Genomic DNA, 15639 nt, shown 5'->3' with positions numbered 1-15639 from the left:
AAACGGGGAAGGGGGCGTTGAAGACGAAACAGAAAGCTGTAAAAGGGGAAGGAGACGTTGAACAAGAAACACAAGGCAATACAAGCAACCACGCGCCGGCTCCAAAAACGCTTTCAATTGTTTCGTCAAACCAACCGCGACAACTAAGATTTGCAGCGTGGTGACGCAAACCACACCATCAGCCCGGCGCTCGGGTAATGACGTAAGACACGCCGCCGCCGAGCATCCTGGGCGCCAGCGTCAGGCGTGCTGGTCGCACTGGCGCGCGGGGCGGGGCTCTCTCGGCGCGGCCGGAAGTGGCCTTTAAAGCTTTGCTTTGTGGGCGGGAAAGGAGGTCACGGCCGCTCGGGTCTTCGCCGTCCGACTCTGGCGACCGTCCGGCAACTTCCGGAGCCTTGGTCAGAGTGTGGGCATCACCATGGTTACTGCTGGCCCGCAGGAGGCGTGACGTGGCCACGGTGGGAGGAAGCTGGGGAGTGCTCTGCACGGGCGGTCCTGACCGGTTCTTCGTGAGGCTTTGTTCTTTTGTTCCGGTCTTGTCCGCCCACCCGGCAACAGGTGCGTCTTCCGGCGTAGGAGTCCACGGAGGACGTGGGCCCGACTGTGCGCTCCTAGGTCACTTCCACAGTGCGCACCGAGGAGTGTTGGCGCTCGAGGCTGAACTGTGCATCCCGTCTCGGCTCGGTTTCTGTCCCCGAGGACCCTCTTCGAACCCCAACAACGTGCCTGTCTGATGCCCCGGCACCACCGGGGGCTTCTCCGGGTGCGCGGCCTCAGGTCGCGAGTGCACACACCTGTGCGACGTGGGTGCCGCCGACTCCTGCCTGGGCACGCGTGATGGCCGAGCCGGACACCTGACCCTGGACCCGCAAAGACGCCGCCCGGCGGGCCAGGGTGCCTGCGCCCCGAGAGGAAGCGGGATGAGCTGACATGGAAGGTATTGGGGGGCAGAGCGGGGGTGACTGGGCGACACTGGGGGATGGAACGCGCAATTCCCTAAGAGGGAGGCTTCAGGGACTGCACGCAGGAATGACAGGGAGCGGGATGCGGGGTGTCTGGTCCCCACGTTCCTGCAGCGCATTGCATGACAGGGACCATCCATCCTGCAGGGTTGGGCGGCCGAGGTGGGCATGAGTTTTGAAATGCCCTTGGCCGATGGTGGCGTTCAGCTGACCGATTGGAGTGCGGCCCACCCCTCCCTGGCCCCGCGTTGGTTCCTTGTGTGGCATGGTGGTCCCCGTGCGTGGGACTTCTGGGTGAGCTCTGAGGAAAAGAGCTGGCTTTTTCTTTCACCGTGGTTGTCCTTACATGTTTGCATTCGCCTCTCGCAGCTCCTCAGAAAATCTTCGTAAGCAGCCTGGTCTCCGTGTTTTTTTTGTGTTCTGTGTGAACAGCTGGAAAGCTCTCCTGCTGGTTATTGTCTTTTATTAAAAACCTTATTGTAAGACAAAGAGACACAAAGGTCTCTTCCTGGGATCAGTCCCCACATGCCCCTCTCCATTCAGGAACTGTGGTTATGCAGACAGGTTTGTGTAACCTGTTCGCATGCAGTCCTTTTCTTATTGCATTTGTTTAAAATGTCATCGGAAGCCTTTTTGTTTTTTTTTAGATTTATCTTAGGATGATGTTTGCATAGTTGAGAAGAATGTATGCCCATGTGGACCACCAGCCAGGGCGGGAAAGTGGATGAGACCTCTGCTTCCAGGCTTCCTTTGTATTCTTCCTGTTTCTGGGGGGAAGAAGAGGGCTGCTCCCAGCAGCCTAACCACAGCAGTACCCAAGGATGTGGGCCATCCACTCGATGTCATCCCCGGGTCCTGCTTGAGTGGAGTTGATGGTTCTGAGGTGCTGCTGATTTGGTTGCTCCAAGGTCCATTGGCTGATGTAGTCCACCTTAGGGTCTCCACTCACCTGGATGCTCAAAGCTTGACCAGGAGAGCTGTCCCAATGTGTTCTGTCCTCCAGGGTGCTGGACGTCCTCTGCAGGCCTCAGTGATGTGTTATGTCCCCCGTGTGCATTGCTGTGCCATCCACTGCACAGGCTTCAGCAATTGAGGAAGCCAAGTTCTGACATGTATGCTCCAAAAATCACAGATCCTGTGATTTTCCCTGTGGTTAGAATTTTCAGTCCATTGGTCCAGTTAAGGGGAGATCCCCAAAGAAACCTCATTAGAGGTGGCCCCAGACTCGACTCCTGCGTGTGCCAGCGGTGTGGGGTCCATCAGCCACATCAGCCTACACATACACATTATTGCAGTCACCCAGTCCCTTCTCTCCCCAGCCCCATCTCATACACAGAGCAGTGGATGCTGTGACCCAGACCAACCCTGCCCACCACACAGTTGGCCCTCATATAAACCAGTAGCAACTGCAGCCCAGTCAGAATGATCCCAGTAACCCCCACCAGGTCTGCCTCTGAGCCCAGTTCCTGTACATGCTGGTATTTGCAGCTGGTATTTGCAGCATCACATTTGGCTCATGTAGCACACTGACGGGTGCTGCAGTCCAGCTCAGTGCAACCAACCCCAGGCCCAGCCAAGGGGCACGCCATGCCAGCATGCCAGCATGGGATTTTTCCTCCCTCTCCCACACCCGCTTATAAGACCCAAACACACGTGGGAGTCCCCAGGCCCTAGAGCCCACAGCAGGAGTTGGCGGCTCTGGGGGCAGAAGCAGCAAGCCTTTGTTGTTGTTGTTTTTAAGATTTATTTCTTTTTCTTGGAAAGGCAGATACACAGAGAGGAGGAGAGACAGAGAGGAAGATCTTCCATCCAATGGTTCACTCCTCAAGTGACCACAACGGCTGGAGCTGAACCAATCCAAAACCAGGAGCTTCTTCCAGGTCTCCCACACGTGTGCAGGAACTGAAGGCGTTGGGCTGTCCTCGACTGCTTTCCTAGGCTACAAGCAGGGAGCTGGAGGGGAGCAGGGCCGCCAGGATTAGAACTGGTGCCCATATGGGATCCGGACGCACGCATTCAAGACAAGGGCTTTAACTGCTACGCTATCGCACCTGGCCCAGAAGCAGCAAGTCTTAACATTAATATTCTTTGTAATTTAGGTTACACTTTATATTTATCCCCAATTTTTTGTACCCACGCCGCCAGGCCATAAATAAATAAATAAATAAATCTTTAAAAAAAAAGTGTGTTTTAAAAATTTATTTTCATTTTATCTGCTGTTCCTCCATCCGCTAGTTCACACCCCAGAGATCCACAGCAGCCAAAGCTGGGAAAACCCTGTCTCGTCTGTCGCTTGGGTGGCGGGGACCCGAGGATCGGACCTGTCAGCCGCTGCCTTAGGGTGCTTGTTAGTGGCGAGTTGGATGTGAAGCGGAGGGACCGAAAAAACAGAACCAGGCACTCCAGCTTGGGTCTGAGCACCACACCCACCTCTGTGCTTTCTCTTCCTAAGGACTTGAGTTACTTCCAGTGTGGGGATGTTATGAATATACTTTGAGCTGCTGTTGAACAGGTCTTGTGGTAGGCATAAGCAAGCCGACACAGGGCCGTATGGGGATGGAGTTGCTGAGTCACAGGTGCAATGTTTAGCTTTTGTGTATACCACTTAGCAGTTTCCCTACATGGTTGATAAACTTATACAGAAGTCCCCCATCCTCTGGGTTCTTGCCAGCAGTTGACCACATCTGTTCAGTGGTAGCCGTTCTGAGCGGTAGTCTGGGGCTTGTGTCTCGATGGAATTTTTGATTTGCATTGACAGCGGAGTTTTCAGATGGCCTGCCAAGATTTTTGGAAAGTAGCCTGACAGTGTTTTCAAAATTTTATATGAAGCAGAAAAGGTATAGCAGAAGTACTTAGGTTCACCTAGTGAGAGCCAGAGGTTAACTTGTGTGGTCTGTGGGAATCTTACAGCAGTGTTTGACCTCTGGAGAGGGGCCTGTGGAGGAGGCAAGAGGGTTCAGTTATTTTCAAATAGGAAAAGTCCGTGGGTTGCTGGGAGCAGCTGTGCTGACGGAATTTCCTGTGGTTTCTTCTTTCTTCCACAGATCCAGCCTCTGCGGACGCGGCCCTTGGCCAAGGGGAATGCGCCCTGTTCCCATCGGTCAGTTTCCGGGTAAGTAGGTAGTTGCCAGGATGGCGTCAGACTTCAGGGTGAGATTGTACACTCGCTTCCTCTGGGCGATTAGCTGCAAACCAGTGTGGTCAGTTTGTTCTGAGCTGCTGTCTACCGGCGGCCTGCTTGGAGCCCTACAGACGTGTAATCACTCAGGTCTGCCTCGCTCAGCTTTCACACTTCTGGGTGGTGTGAAACATGACCCTTGTCTCAAGTAGACCAATGACCGCTAGAGAACAAGCCATGTAAACCAAGGATGGTGAAATGAGCAGTGCGGGAGTCCGAACTAAGCATTCATGTGGTCTGGAGCAATTAGACTTCCCAGGAGGACCTGTGGGTGTGTGCTGCCTCTCAAAAGACTGGTGACCTGTGTAGACTTGCACAGATAGAGTATGGGGTGGGTCCCAGGGACAGAGGTTTGGAGGCAAAGTTGTCTCAGGATTCAGAAGATGGAAGATGGTAGTTTTAGTTTGGGAAGTGGTGAAAAACTGGTCCGGTAAGACTGGAATGTGAGGGAACGACTTGTTAGATACAAAACCACACCAAAGCAACGGGACTACTGAGACCAGGATGATGGTAAGACCAAGTTTATTGAAATCTGCTCCTGGGCAGTGTTCATCAGGCCACAAAGTAGTGAAGTCCACCTGCACTAAGCTGCTCACTCTTAATTGGTGGTGATGACAGGGCTTGATGTAAAAGTTTGTGTTGTCTTCTGATTGGTCGGCTCCACTTGAATGGGTCTGGGGCGAGTGTTCTCTGCAGGAACTTTTGGCTCCACCTAGGGGCTTTCTGCGTGTCCCCAGGTCCTCTGGGCTGAGACTCTGTAGCATATAGGCTAATCCTCGGCCTCTGGTTTCAGCATCCCATATGGGCGCCAGTTCGTGTCCTGGCTGCTCCACATCAGATCTGACGCCCTGCTGATGTGTTTGGAAAGCAGTAGAGGATGGCCAAAGTGCTTGGGCCCTGCACCCAAGTGGGAGACCTGGAAAAAGACTTTATTCTGTAGGCCTTTTGTGATTTATTTTAAAAGATGGATTATTTATTTATATTGAGAAAGCAGATTTACAAAGAGAAGGAGAGACAGAAAGATCTTCCATCCACTGGTTCACTCCCCAAGTGGCTGTAATGGCCGGAGCTGAGCTGAAGCCAGGAGCTTCTTTGGGGTCTTCCATGCAGGTTCAGGGTCCCAAGGTTTTAGGCTATCCTCTACTGCTTTCCCAGGCCACACACAGGAGCTAGGTGGGAAGTAGAGCAGCTGGGACAGGAAGTGGCACCTATATGGGATCCTGGTGCTTGCAAAACAAGAATTTAGCCACTAGGCCATCGTGCTGGGCCCTTTTAAAAATTTTAATAGTGATTTTAATGGAAGAAAAGAACTGAGAGCTTTGGAGCCCAGCACCATAGCCTAGCAGCTGAAGTCCTTGCCTTGAACATGCCGGGATCCCATATGGGTGTCAGTTCTAATCCCATAGGCCCCACTTCCCATCCAGCTCCCTGCTGGGTAGCCTGGGAAGACAGTTGAGAATAGCCCAAAGCCTTGGGACCCTGCACACATGTGGGAGATCCAGAGTAGGCTCCGGGCTCCTGGCTTCTGATTGACTCCGGCCATTGTGGCTGCTTGGGAAGTGAATCATTGGATGGAAGATCTTCTTCTCTGTCTCTCCTCCTCTCTGTATATCTGATTTTGCAATAACAAAAATACGGCCCGGCGCGGTGGCCTAGTGGCTAAAGTCCTCACCTTGAACATGCCGGGATCCCATATGGGTGCCGGTTCTAATCCCAGCAGCCCTGCTTCCCTCCAGCTCCCTGCTTGTGGCCTGGGAAAGCAGCAGCGAACAGCCCAAAGCCTTGGGACCATGCACATACGTGGGAGACCTGGAAGAAGCTCCTGGCTCCTGGCTTCGGATCGGTGCGGCACCAGCCGTTGCAGCTACTTGGGGAGTGAATCATCGGATGGAAGATCTTCCTCTCTCTCTCTCCTCCTCTCTGCATATCTGATTGTCCAGTTTAAATAATTAAATAGATAAGAATAAAATAAATCTCACAAAAATCTTGAGAACTTTGAGAAGGCAGCCATGGCTGCAGAAGCTGTGACTGGCTGCACACTGTGCCCTAGGCCGGCCCCCGGTGCTTAGAGTCACCTGCTGAAGGTGTTGGTGTGGATGCAGCACACGTTCTTAACCACTTCCTGAACATTGTGATTGATGTTTTTCCTTCCGCACAGAGGACACTGCAGTGACGTTGGTCCGTGTACATTGTACGTTGAGGTGTGACTGGAGAATGAAGTCCTGCCGGCACTCAGACTGGAATGTTCTGTGTAGTCAGAGTCTGGGTGACTCCTGTGTGGCCCCCGTTGACTGTGTTTGGGTGTTACAGCAGCCATGCTGTGCCCAAGCACTCCATAGTGCTGGCAGCTCAGAACTACTGAGGCAGGGATTGGCAGAGCAGATCTTGGGCACAGCCTGGTCCTTCACTGTTGTTGTTGCTTCTATATTTTACTTATTTTGGATTTACTTGTAAGAGTCGTGGAGAGGAGAGACGAGAGACCTGCCGCCACTGGCTTACTCCTTTGTCTAATGGCCTCAGCAGCCAGATCTGGGCCAGGACTGAGCCAGGCACCTGAAACTCCAAGTGGCTGATTTCAGGGGCTCAAGCGGTTGGGCCATCTGCTGCTGCCTTTCCAAGCACACTAGCAGAGCTGGATTGGAAGTAGAGCAGCTGAAACGCACAGTGGAACTTGAATGGAACCCACTCTGCCACAGCACTGGGTCCAGGCCTCCTTCCTTCCCGTTTTAATTACTTTATCTTTTGGTATATTTTGAAGTGTAGTAGCACAAATCCTCATCCTCCTTTTTTTGTTGTTGTTTTATTTTTATCACAAAGTCAGAAATACAGAGAGGAGGAGAGACAGAGAGGAAGATCTTCCATCCGATGATTTACTCCCCAAGTGGCTGCAACGGCTGGTGCTGCACCGATCCGAAGCCAGGAGCCAGGAGCTTCTTCCAGGTCTCCCACATGTGTGCAGGGTCCCAAGGCTTTGGGCTGCTCGACTGCCCTCCCAGGCCACAAGCAGGGAGCTGGATGGGAAGTGGGGCCTATGGGATTAGAACTGGCGACCATATGGGATCCCGGCATGTTCAAGGCAAGGACTTTAGCTGCTAGGCCACCACGCTGGGCCCATCATCCTCCTCTTAAAAAAAAAAAAATCTGAGCAGCCTTCTTGCATAGTAGATGGCAGGAAAACTATTACGTGGTGGTTCTGCTGTGCGGTGTTTGGCATATCTCAGGGCACAGAGGGGAAGAGATGAGTAAGGGTGAGCACTGACAGCTGACTGAGCACTTTTTCTTTCCTTCTTGGTTTTTGTTTTGCTTTGTTTTGTTTGAAAGGCAGTTACACACCTTCATCTGCTGGTTCACACTCACCAAATGACCACAACTGCCAGAACTGGGCCAGGCTGAAACCGAGAGCCAGGGCCTCCTCCAGATCTCCCACGTGGGTGCAGGGGCTCAAGCCCTTGGCTCATCCTCCACCGCTTTCCCAGGTGCAGTAGCAGGGAGCTGGATTGGAAGTGGAGCAGCCAGGCCCTGCACCCACATGGGATTCTGACACTGAAGTCTGTGGCTTAACATGCTATGTCACTTCATTTATTCTCATGGAAGCACAGGCCTTATACATGAGATGTACACATATGTAGATATGCATATCTGTATCTATCTGCGTGTATTCATTTTTCTTTCTTTCTTTTTTTTTTACGTATTCTTTTTTTTTTTTTTTTAAGATTTTATTATTATTGGAAAGCCGGATATACAGAGAGGAGGAGAGACAGAGAGGAAGATCTTCCATCCAATGTTTCACTCCCCAAGTGAGCCGCAACGGGCCGGTACACGCCAATCCGATGCCGGGACCAGGAACCTCTTCCCGGTCTCACACGCAGGTGCAGTGTCCCAAAGCTTTGGGCCATCCTCAACTGCTTTCCCAGGCCACAAGCAGGGTGCTGGATGGGAAGTGGAGCGCCCATATGGGATCCCGGGGCGTTCAAGGCGAGGACTTTAGCCACTAGGCCATGCTGCCGGGCCCCGTGTATTCATTTTTCAAGGGATATGTGGAGACCCTTTCTCAGCAAACCTAGAGTCTGCACTGCTGTCAGACTTCCTAGCCTGCCTCTTTTCCTAGGTGAATCATTAAGCAGAAATCTATTTGGTGTTTCAGGAATCAGTGACCTTCAAGGACGTGATAGTGGACTTCACCCAAGAAGAATGGAAGCAGCTGGATCCCATACAGAGAGATTTATTCAGGGACGTGACCTTGGAAAATTATACACACCTGGTCTCGATAGGTAAGGCTGCGCCCCAGGGCTGATATCAGGGCTCTGCTCCTGTGTGGTTTCAATTTAGGAATCAACATTTGTAAATTTGGGATACTTTTGAAGTTGTTCTTACACTCTCTTGGCAAGCAGAAGGACAGAGCAGTACTTTTCTGAGCCAAGCTGTAGCCCCACCATGTCTGGAATTCGGAACGTTCCTTTGAATGTAACTGCTGTGGCGCTTCTGCCAATCGCAGACAGATTGCTTTTGTTTCTCCCCATGAGCAGGACTCCAAGTTTCCAAACCGGCTATGATTTCCCAGCTAGAGCAAGGAACAGAGCCGTGGATCGTGGGGCCAGGCCTTCCCGTCGGTGCGTCTGGAGGTAAGTCATGGATGACAGCGGATGGAACCATGAACTCCAACCTTCCCAGCTGGCCACTGATGGGAAGCGTAGCTGGCGTCGTTTCTCTTCAGAGCATCTGCTGTGTCTTGTCACTCAGTGTCTCGGTGCCTCGTCGTCTTCTGCACTGACAGAGCCTCCTGGATGCTCCCTCTTTGGGCCCTTAATTGCGTGCTTTTTGATAGAGAGCTTATTTAAAAGGTAAAGTGATCATGGATACTCGGACCCAGACAGAGACGCTGGGGACACAGAGCTGTTTCTGCCTTTTGTCCTGTGTCTGTGGGAAGAGAGAGCCAGATTCCATGTGTACTGCCCCCGGAGATTGATAGTCAGGTGGGATTCACATATTGCTGTGTGGGGGTTGTGACTTGCAGCTTGTGACCCTAAGTTGGCTGTCCTATTTCATTCCTTCTTTGGAGATTTATAACCCTTAATCCTAGGGGGTGCTGAGGGTACAGATTCATCTTCTGTAGTTACTTCCTGCTTATTAGGAACGTAGGCCTTACCTAGCCTGGGCTTGGAAGTCTGAGAGCGATCTGGTGGATCCCTCTCACAAGCCAAAGAATTCCTATTCAGTGCCAGTGGCTGTGTGTCCCATGTCACCTTCATTACTCTTGAGAAGTTGTTGGCTTTGTTTGGGGAAGAGGTGACAATTACCATTTATCCCCATGGAGGCATTGTTTTCTTAGTATAAATTCTGAGGCCTCTTGATTGTCCATGACCACCTGAGACAAAACAACCACGAGTTGGGTACTTGCTGTAGAAGTTGGCCCTGAGAGTTGGCCAAATTACTTATCATTCTGCCCTTGGAAGAGCTACTTAAGGTCTTTGGTTGATCTGAGGCAGCCTGCGTTTCCTGTGCACCTGGGTGTGTTCTTCCCCTTTGCAGAGAGTTAGCACAAAGGTGGCCTATCATGTAGTATGTGGACCAAGGCCGGGCCACGCACGCATCGGCTCTGATCTCTGGGACTGGGGAGCCTGATGGTCTGAGGCCGTCATGAGACGGACGCACAGGCTACTCACTGACACAGGAAGCTGTTCCCCAGTCCCCCTCCCCAGCCTGCTCTTGACTCATGCTTGCCGATGGGTGCAGGAACAGGACATCTGGGAAGCACATGTCATCAACTGTTTAACCCCTGTCTCACTCATTCCCATCCCTGGCTCCCGTGCGCTCTGGAGGGTGCAGTGGCCTGGCCCTGGAGTGGCCCATGCTGTTATTTCTCTAGGCCCCATGCCTATGGCCTTGGCTGTTTAATGCATGTAGGCTGGTGCAGCAGCCTGGCCTGAGGCAGGGGCCTCATGGCTGCAGTTCTGCCCACATTAAAAGCATGCAGCGACACTATGGCCTGTCCCCCAGCCCAGTGTGCAACTTATGTGGTGGTACACCTGTCCCAAGGTCTTGCACAGGGATGGGGGTCCCACGCATTGCAGCGGACAGCTGCTATCTCCCAAGATGTGTAAGAGCTGGGATCAGGGCCAGGACTCCAGACAGAGCACTTGGGTATGTAACCTTCCTGAACAGCATCTTCGCCCTGCACCAAGCACCTGCCCTCAGATTGTTTTCAGGGGCAGCTAAGCCATAATGAGTTCCCAAGAGCATCACGTTGAATATTTCTCCTTTTGTCTGTCCCTTTCGCTTTGTGATTTCATATCACATCTTCATTCATTCAGTCAGTCATTTACTTGAAAGACGGAGAGAGGTCTCCTACCCCTGCTTCAGTCTCCAAATGTCCATGGCAGCTGGGTTGAACTCAGGAGCCAGGAACTCAGTTCAGGTCTCCTGCATGGGTAACAGAGACCCAGCTGTTTGAGCGTCACATGCCACCTTCCAGGATGCATTATCTGTAAGAAACTGTAGTGGAGGAGAGACGGGGGGACCTGAGCCCGCTCCCTCTGATATGGGCTGTAGGCATCCCGGGTGGCGGAGCAGCGGGGGGACCTGAGCCCGCTCCCTTTTAGGCATCCCGGGTGGCAGGAGCAGTGGGGGGACCTGAGCCCGCTGCTTCTGGATGGAATAGGCATCCGAGGTGGCAGCTTCACTGTTGAGTCAAACACCCATTTCACATTCCACATCCTAAAGCCTTTCTCCCACAAAATAGTTTCATAGAACAGAACTTAGATAACTTTTGTGATAAATAGAGCTTAACAAAAACTGGCACTGTTTGTTGGGGGGGGGGAAAGTTGTCAGTTTTTTACAGATGAAAAAATATAGTTTTGGGGCCCAATGCAGTAGCCTAGTAGCTAAAAAGTCCTTGCCTTGCATGCACTGGGATCCCATACGGGCATCAGTTCTAATCCCATGGCAGCCCTGCTGCCCATCCAGCTCCCTGCTTGTGGCCTGGGAAAACGGTTGAGAATGCCCCAAAGCCTTGGGACCCTGCACCTGCATGGGAGACCTGGGAGAAGTTCCTGGCTCCTGGCTCTGGATCAGCTTGGCCCTCTCCTTAGCAGCCGCTCTCTGCCTCTCCTCCTCTCTGTATATGTGCTTTTCCACTAAAAATAAATAAATAAACCTTAAAATATGTATATGTGTGTGTGTATATATATATATATATATAGTTTTGAAAACACTTTATCAGATAGAGAACAATTTTAAATGTAGAAATCTGTATTGAAAAGAACCCAGGCTTTTCAAAAAACACTTGTCATTACCAGGAAGTCTTACTTCAGTAATGTTGTCCTCGCCACGTGCTGCAATAACGATGGAGCTGTTGGCTCAAGTTCCTGGTTCCTGATATTTAACCACATTCTCCTGTTTTGGGAATTTGACCCCATAGTGGTGGTTCTGGTATTTCAGTCTTCTCTTTTTCTTTCTTTCTGTTTCTTTCTTTTTCTTTCTTTCTTTCTTTCTTTCTTTCTTTCTCCCTCTCTTTCTTTCTTTCCTTCCTTCCTTCCTTCAAGATTATTTATTTTTATTGGACAGGCAGATTTGCAGAGAGAAGGAGAGACAGAGAGTGGCTGCAAAGGAGGGGGCCAAGCCGATCCGAAGCCAGGAGCAGGAGTTTCTTCCAGGTCTGCCACGCAGGTGCAGGGTCCCAAGGCTTTGGGCCGTCCTCGACTGCTTTCCCAGGCCACAAGCAGGGAGCTGGATGGGAAGTGGAGCAGCTGGGACAAAAACCGGTGCCCAAATGAGATGCTGGTGCTCAGAGGTGGAGGGTTAGCCAGCTGAGCCCACACGCCAGCCTCCAAACAGTGGCCTAACTGCTGTGCCAAGTGCCTACCCTGTGATTATTAAGAAAATTAATCTTCCTGAATGTAGCTACATCTGTTACTGCTTCTTAGAGATGTTCTGTGAGCGTGCGCTGGACATCCTCTTGCCATTTGCTGCTGTCTGTGTTGGTTTCCTTACCTCCTTCTGACTTCTCCCCAGATAGTAGGGCTGTGTGTTTGAGAGCTTGGTGTCATCTGCTGAGGCTTTGTGCTGGGTTGTCCCACAGCAGCGGTTTTCTTTGTTTCCATTCAGAGAAGACTAGCCATTCTCTTTCTTCTTTCAGACTTGGAGACAAAATGTGAAAATAGGACATCAAGCCCAGAAGCAGAGATTGCTGAGGTGGGAACACACAGCAAGGCTCACCCATGGAGCTCCAGGTTCCTGGAGACCGTGGCATCAGAAGGCAGTCTGGAGAGGCAGCAGGCTGAGCCACGGACAGTGTCCAGGGATGTGGCTGTGGCCGCCCCGGGCAGTGGGGCGCTGCAGCAAGGGTTTGGTAAGATTGTCAGTGGGAGTCCAGGCACTGGCACACAGCGGGAAGAAGCTCCAAAACAGAACTCTGCTAGAACAAGAGTCAAACAGAACTCAGATCGAGTTAAAAAAGAAAAATCTTGTAAGTGCAATGAATGTGGTAAAGCTTTTAGTTATTGCTCAGCTCTTATTCGCCACCAGAGAACACATACTGGAGAAAAACCCTACAAGTGCAATGAATGTGAAAAGGCCTTCAGCCGGAGCGAAAACCTCATAAACCATCAAAGGATCCACACTGGAGACAAACCCTACAGATGTGATCACTGTGGGAAAGGCTTCATTGAGGGCCCGTCCCTGACGCAACATCAGAGGATTCACACCGGAGAAAAGCCCTATAAATGTGACGAGTGTGGCAAAGCCTTTAGTCAGAGGACTCACCTCGTCCAGCACCAGAGAATACACACTGGGGAGAAGCCGTACACCTGCAACTACTGTGGGAAAGCCTTTAGCCAGAGGGGACACTTTTTGGAACATCAGAAAATCCACACGGGAGAGAAACCCTTTAAATGCGATGAATGTGATAAAACCTTCACCAGGAGCACACACCTGACTCAGCATCAGAAAATCCACACCGGAGAGAAGACCTACAAATGCAACGAGTGTGGGAAGGCTTTCAACGGCCCCTCTACCTTCATCCGCCACCACATGATTCACACTGGTGAAAAGCCGTACGAGTGCAATGAGTGCGGGAAAGCCTTCAGCCAGCACTCCAACCTCACGCAGCACCAGAAGACGCACACGGGGGAGAAGCCCTACGACTGCGCCGAGTGCGGGAAGTCTTTCAGTTACTGGTCGTCCCTGGCCCAGCATCTCAAGATTCACATGGGAGAAAAGCCTTACAAATGCGCCGAGTGCGGGAAGGCCTTCAGCTACTGCTCGTCCCTGACTCAGCACAGGAGGATCCACACCCGGGAGAAGCCCTTCGCGTGCAGCGAGTGTGGCAAGGCCTTCAGTTACCTCTCAAACCTCAACCAGCACCAGAAGACCCACAGCCAGGAGAAAGAATACGAGTGTAAGGTGTGTGGGAAGGCCTTCATTCGCAGCTCCTCTCTGGCCAAGCACGAAAGGATCCATACCGGAGAGAGGCCCTATCAGTGCCATGAGTGCGGGAAAACCTTCAGCTACGGCTCGTCCCTCATCCAGCACAGGAAGATCCACACGGGGGAAAGGCCTTACAAGTGTAACGAGTGCGGGCGGGCCTTCAACCAGAACATCCACCTCACACAGCATAAGAGGATTCACACAGGCGCCAAGCCCTACGAGTGCGCCAAGTGCGGGAAAGCCTTCCGGCACTGCTCATCCCTCGCCCAGCATCAGAAAACTCACACAGAAGAGAAGCCCTACCAGTGTGACAGGTGTGAGAAGACGTTCAGCCAGAGCTCTCACCTGACTCAGCACCAGCGCACCCACACCGGGGAGAAGCCCTACAAATGCACGGAGTGCGACAGGGCCTTCAGCCGGAGCACCCACCTGATGGAGCACCGGAGCACCCACACGGGGGAGAAAGCCTACGACTGTCAGGAGTGCAGGAAGACGTTCAGCCAGAGCACGTACCTGCTCCAGCACCAGAGGGTGCACTCGGGGGAGAAGCCCTTTGGGTGCGCCGACTGCGGGAAAGCCTTCTGGTACCGCTCGGCTCTCAGCAAGCATGAGAGGCTGCATCCTGGCGTGTGACCAGGCCATGGCCGCGTGTGCCCAGCTCGTCCTCTGCTTCAGTTCCAAGAAGCAGAGTGGATTGAGAAGCTGCTTACAACCCCTTAACTTTTTACTATCCTGTGAGGTGCCAGGCACCTTAGGCTGAACTAATGCTCCTCACGGCTTTGGAACATGGAGAAACTTAGCTGTTACGTTCCACTTTTGTCTGATGAAGTGAGGGACTCAGAGCGATTGCAGATTTAAAAACTAATTTGGAGTTTTGTAGCCACTTTTGTACCTTCACAGTGTATTCTTGACTCAGTTTACTCTTTGTGCTGCAGCTAGAGGACGTGTTTATGCATGCTTCTCCGGTAGAAGGGGTCTGCCTCTGTGACTGGACTCCCTCACACATAGGTTCTTCAAGTAAGCGGCTCCTAATAAAGGGAAATTTACTATAAAATCTTCACAGACTAATAATTCAGATTGTCTAGGAACTTTACTCAGTGAGTGTGAATATATTGGACTTTCTGTTCGCTCTTGTAGGATGGTTTTTAACGTTCCGGGAGTCAGTCTGCTTCCCGCAGCTTCCACTGGGCTGGCTTGGCACCTCAGTCCGTTGGGCTGCTTCCCCCCATGCCAACAGCAGGAGTGTCTCATTCCGAGTCCCGGGGGCTGAGGAACCTAGAACTCGGGCACTGGCAGCTCTGGTGTCTGCTGGCGCCCACCTGGTCACACACGGTGGTCTCTCCACGTGCGCTCATGGTGGAGAACGCAGGCTCTCCGCAGGTTTACAGGGGCGCCGATCCGGTTCCTGGGGGCTTGTCACCTCCATGCCCATGTTCATTCTGTAACACCCGAGAACTGCTTTTTCTTTTAAGGATTTATTTTTATTAAAAGAAGATTTTAATTTCTTTTTAAAGATTTATTTTTATATGAAAGGCAGATGTTTTTTTAAGATTTATTTTATTTTTATTGCAAAGTCATATACAGAGAGGAGAGACAGAGAGGAAGATCTTCCGTCTGATGATTCATTTCCCAAGTGACCGCAACGGCTGGTGCTGCGCCGGTCTGATGCCAGGAGCCAGGAACTTCCTCCAGATCTCCAGATCTCCCACACAGGTGGGATTTGGGCCATCCTCGACTGCCTTCCCAGGCCACAAGCAGGGAGCTGGATGGGAAGCGGGGCCTCCGGGATTAGAACCGGTGCCCACATGGGATCCCCGGTGCGTTCAAGGCGAGGACTTTTAGCCGCTAGCTGCACTGGACCCTTGTTTGGTTTTTGTCCACATGTGGCCTGGTAAGGAGAGTTCTGTCTCCCTTTTGTGGCTCAGAGTTGCTTGTGGCTGTTCCAGAAGGCCTTCAGGTTAGTTGTTCAGTGCATCAGTTCCTGCTTCTGACCATTAGCCCTGTTTTGTAAGTTGAGCCCTTAGAAGCTCTGGAAGATGGGGTGTGTTTGCTTCTCCACCAGAGTGCAGAAATCAA

General features: G+C 51.8%; 2 protein-coding genes across 2 annotated transcripts in view; both read left to right on the top strand.

The window, feature by feature from the left end:
• LOC101522509 (histone H2B type 1-C/E/F/G/I) overlaps positions 1-15639 on the top strand; it is a 231840-nt gene that overhangs the window by 103309 nt on the left and 112892 nt on the right. The gene's annotated exons all lie outside the window — the stretch shown is intronic.
• On the top strand, positions 249-14604 carry ZNF184 (zinc finger protein 184). The gene is made up of 5 exons (XM_058668033.1): positions 249-937; positions 4007-4074; positions 8285-8411; positions 8667-8762; positions 12275-14604. The coding sequence occupies exons 1-5, from the start codon at positions 931-933 to the stop codon at positions 14194-14196; spliced, it is 2220 nt and encodes a 739-aa protein (XP_058524016.1). The 5' UTR covers positions 249-930; the 3' UTR covers positions 14197-14604.

This window comes from Ochotona princeps, chromosome 1 (assembly GCF_030435755.1).
Source record: "Ochotona princeps isolate mOchPri1 chromosome 1, mOchPri1.hap1, whole genome shotgun sequence".
Taxonomy (NCBI): domain Eukaryota; kingdom Metazoa; phylum Chordata; class Mammalia; order Lagomorpha; family Ochotonidae; genus Ochotona; species Ochotona princeps.
Note: the sequence above shows the minus strand (reverse complement) of the source record. Positions and strands in the feature narration are given on the sequence as shown.

Bases quoted from the DNA above. Each gene is read 5' to 3' on its own strand.
- ZNF184 (XM_058668033.1), top strand. The intron at 4,075-8,284 runs GTAAGTAGGTAG...TTGGTGTTTCAG, and splicing joins TCCCATCGGTCAGTTTCCGG to GAATCAGTGACCTTCAAGGA. The intron at 8,412-8,666 runs GTAAGGCTGCGC...CCCCATGAGCAG, and splicing joins TACACACCTGGTCTCGATAG to GACTCCAAGTTTCCAAACCG.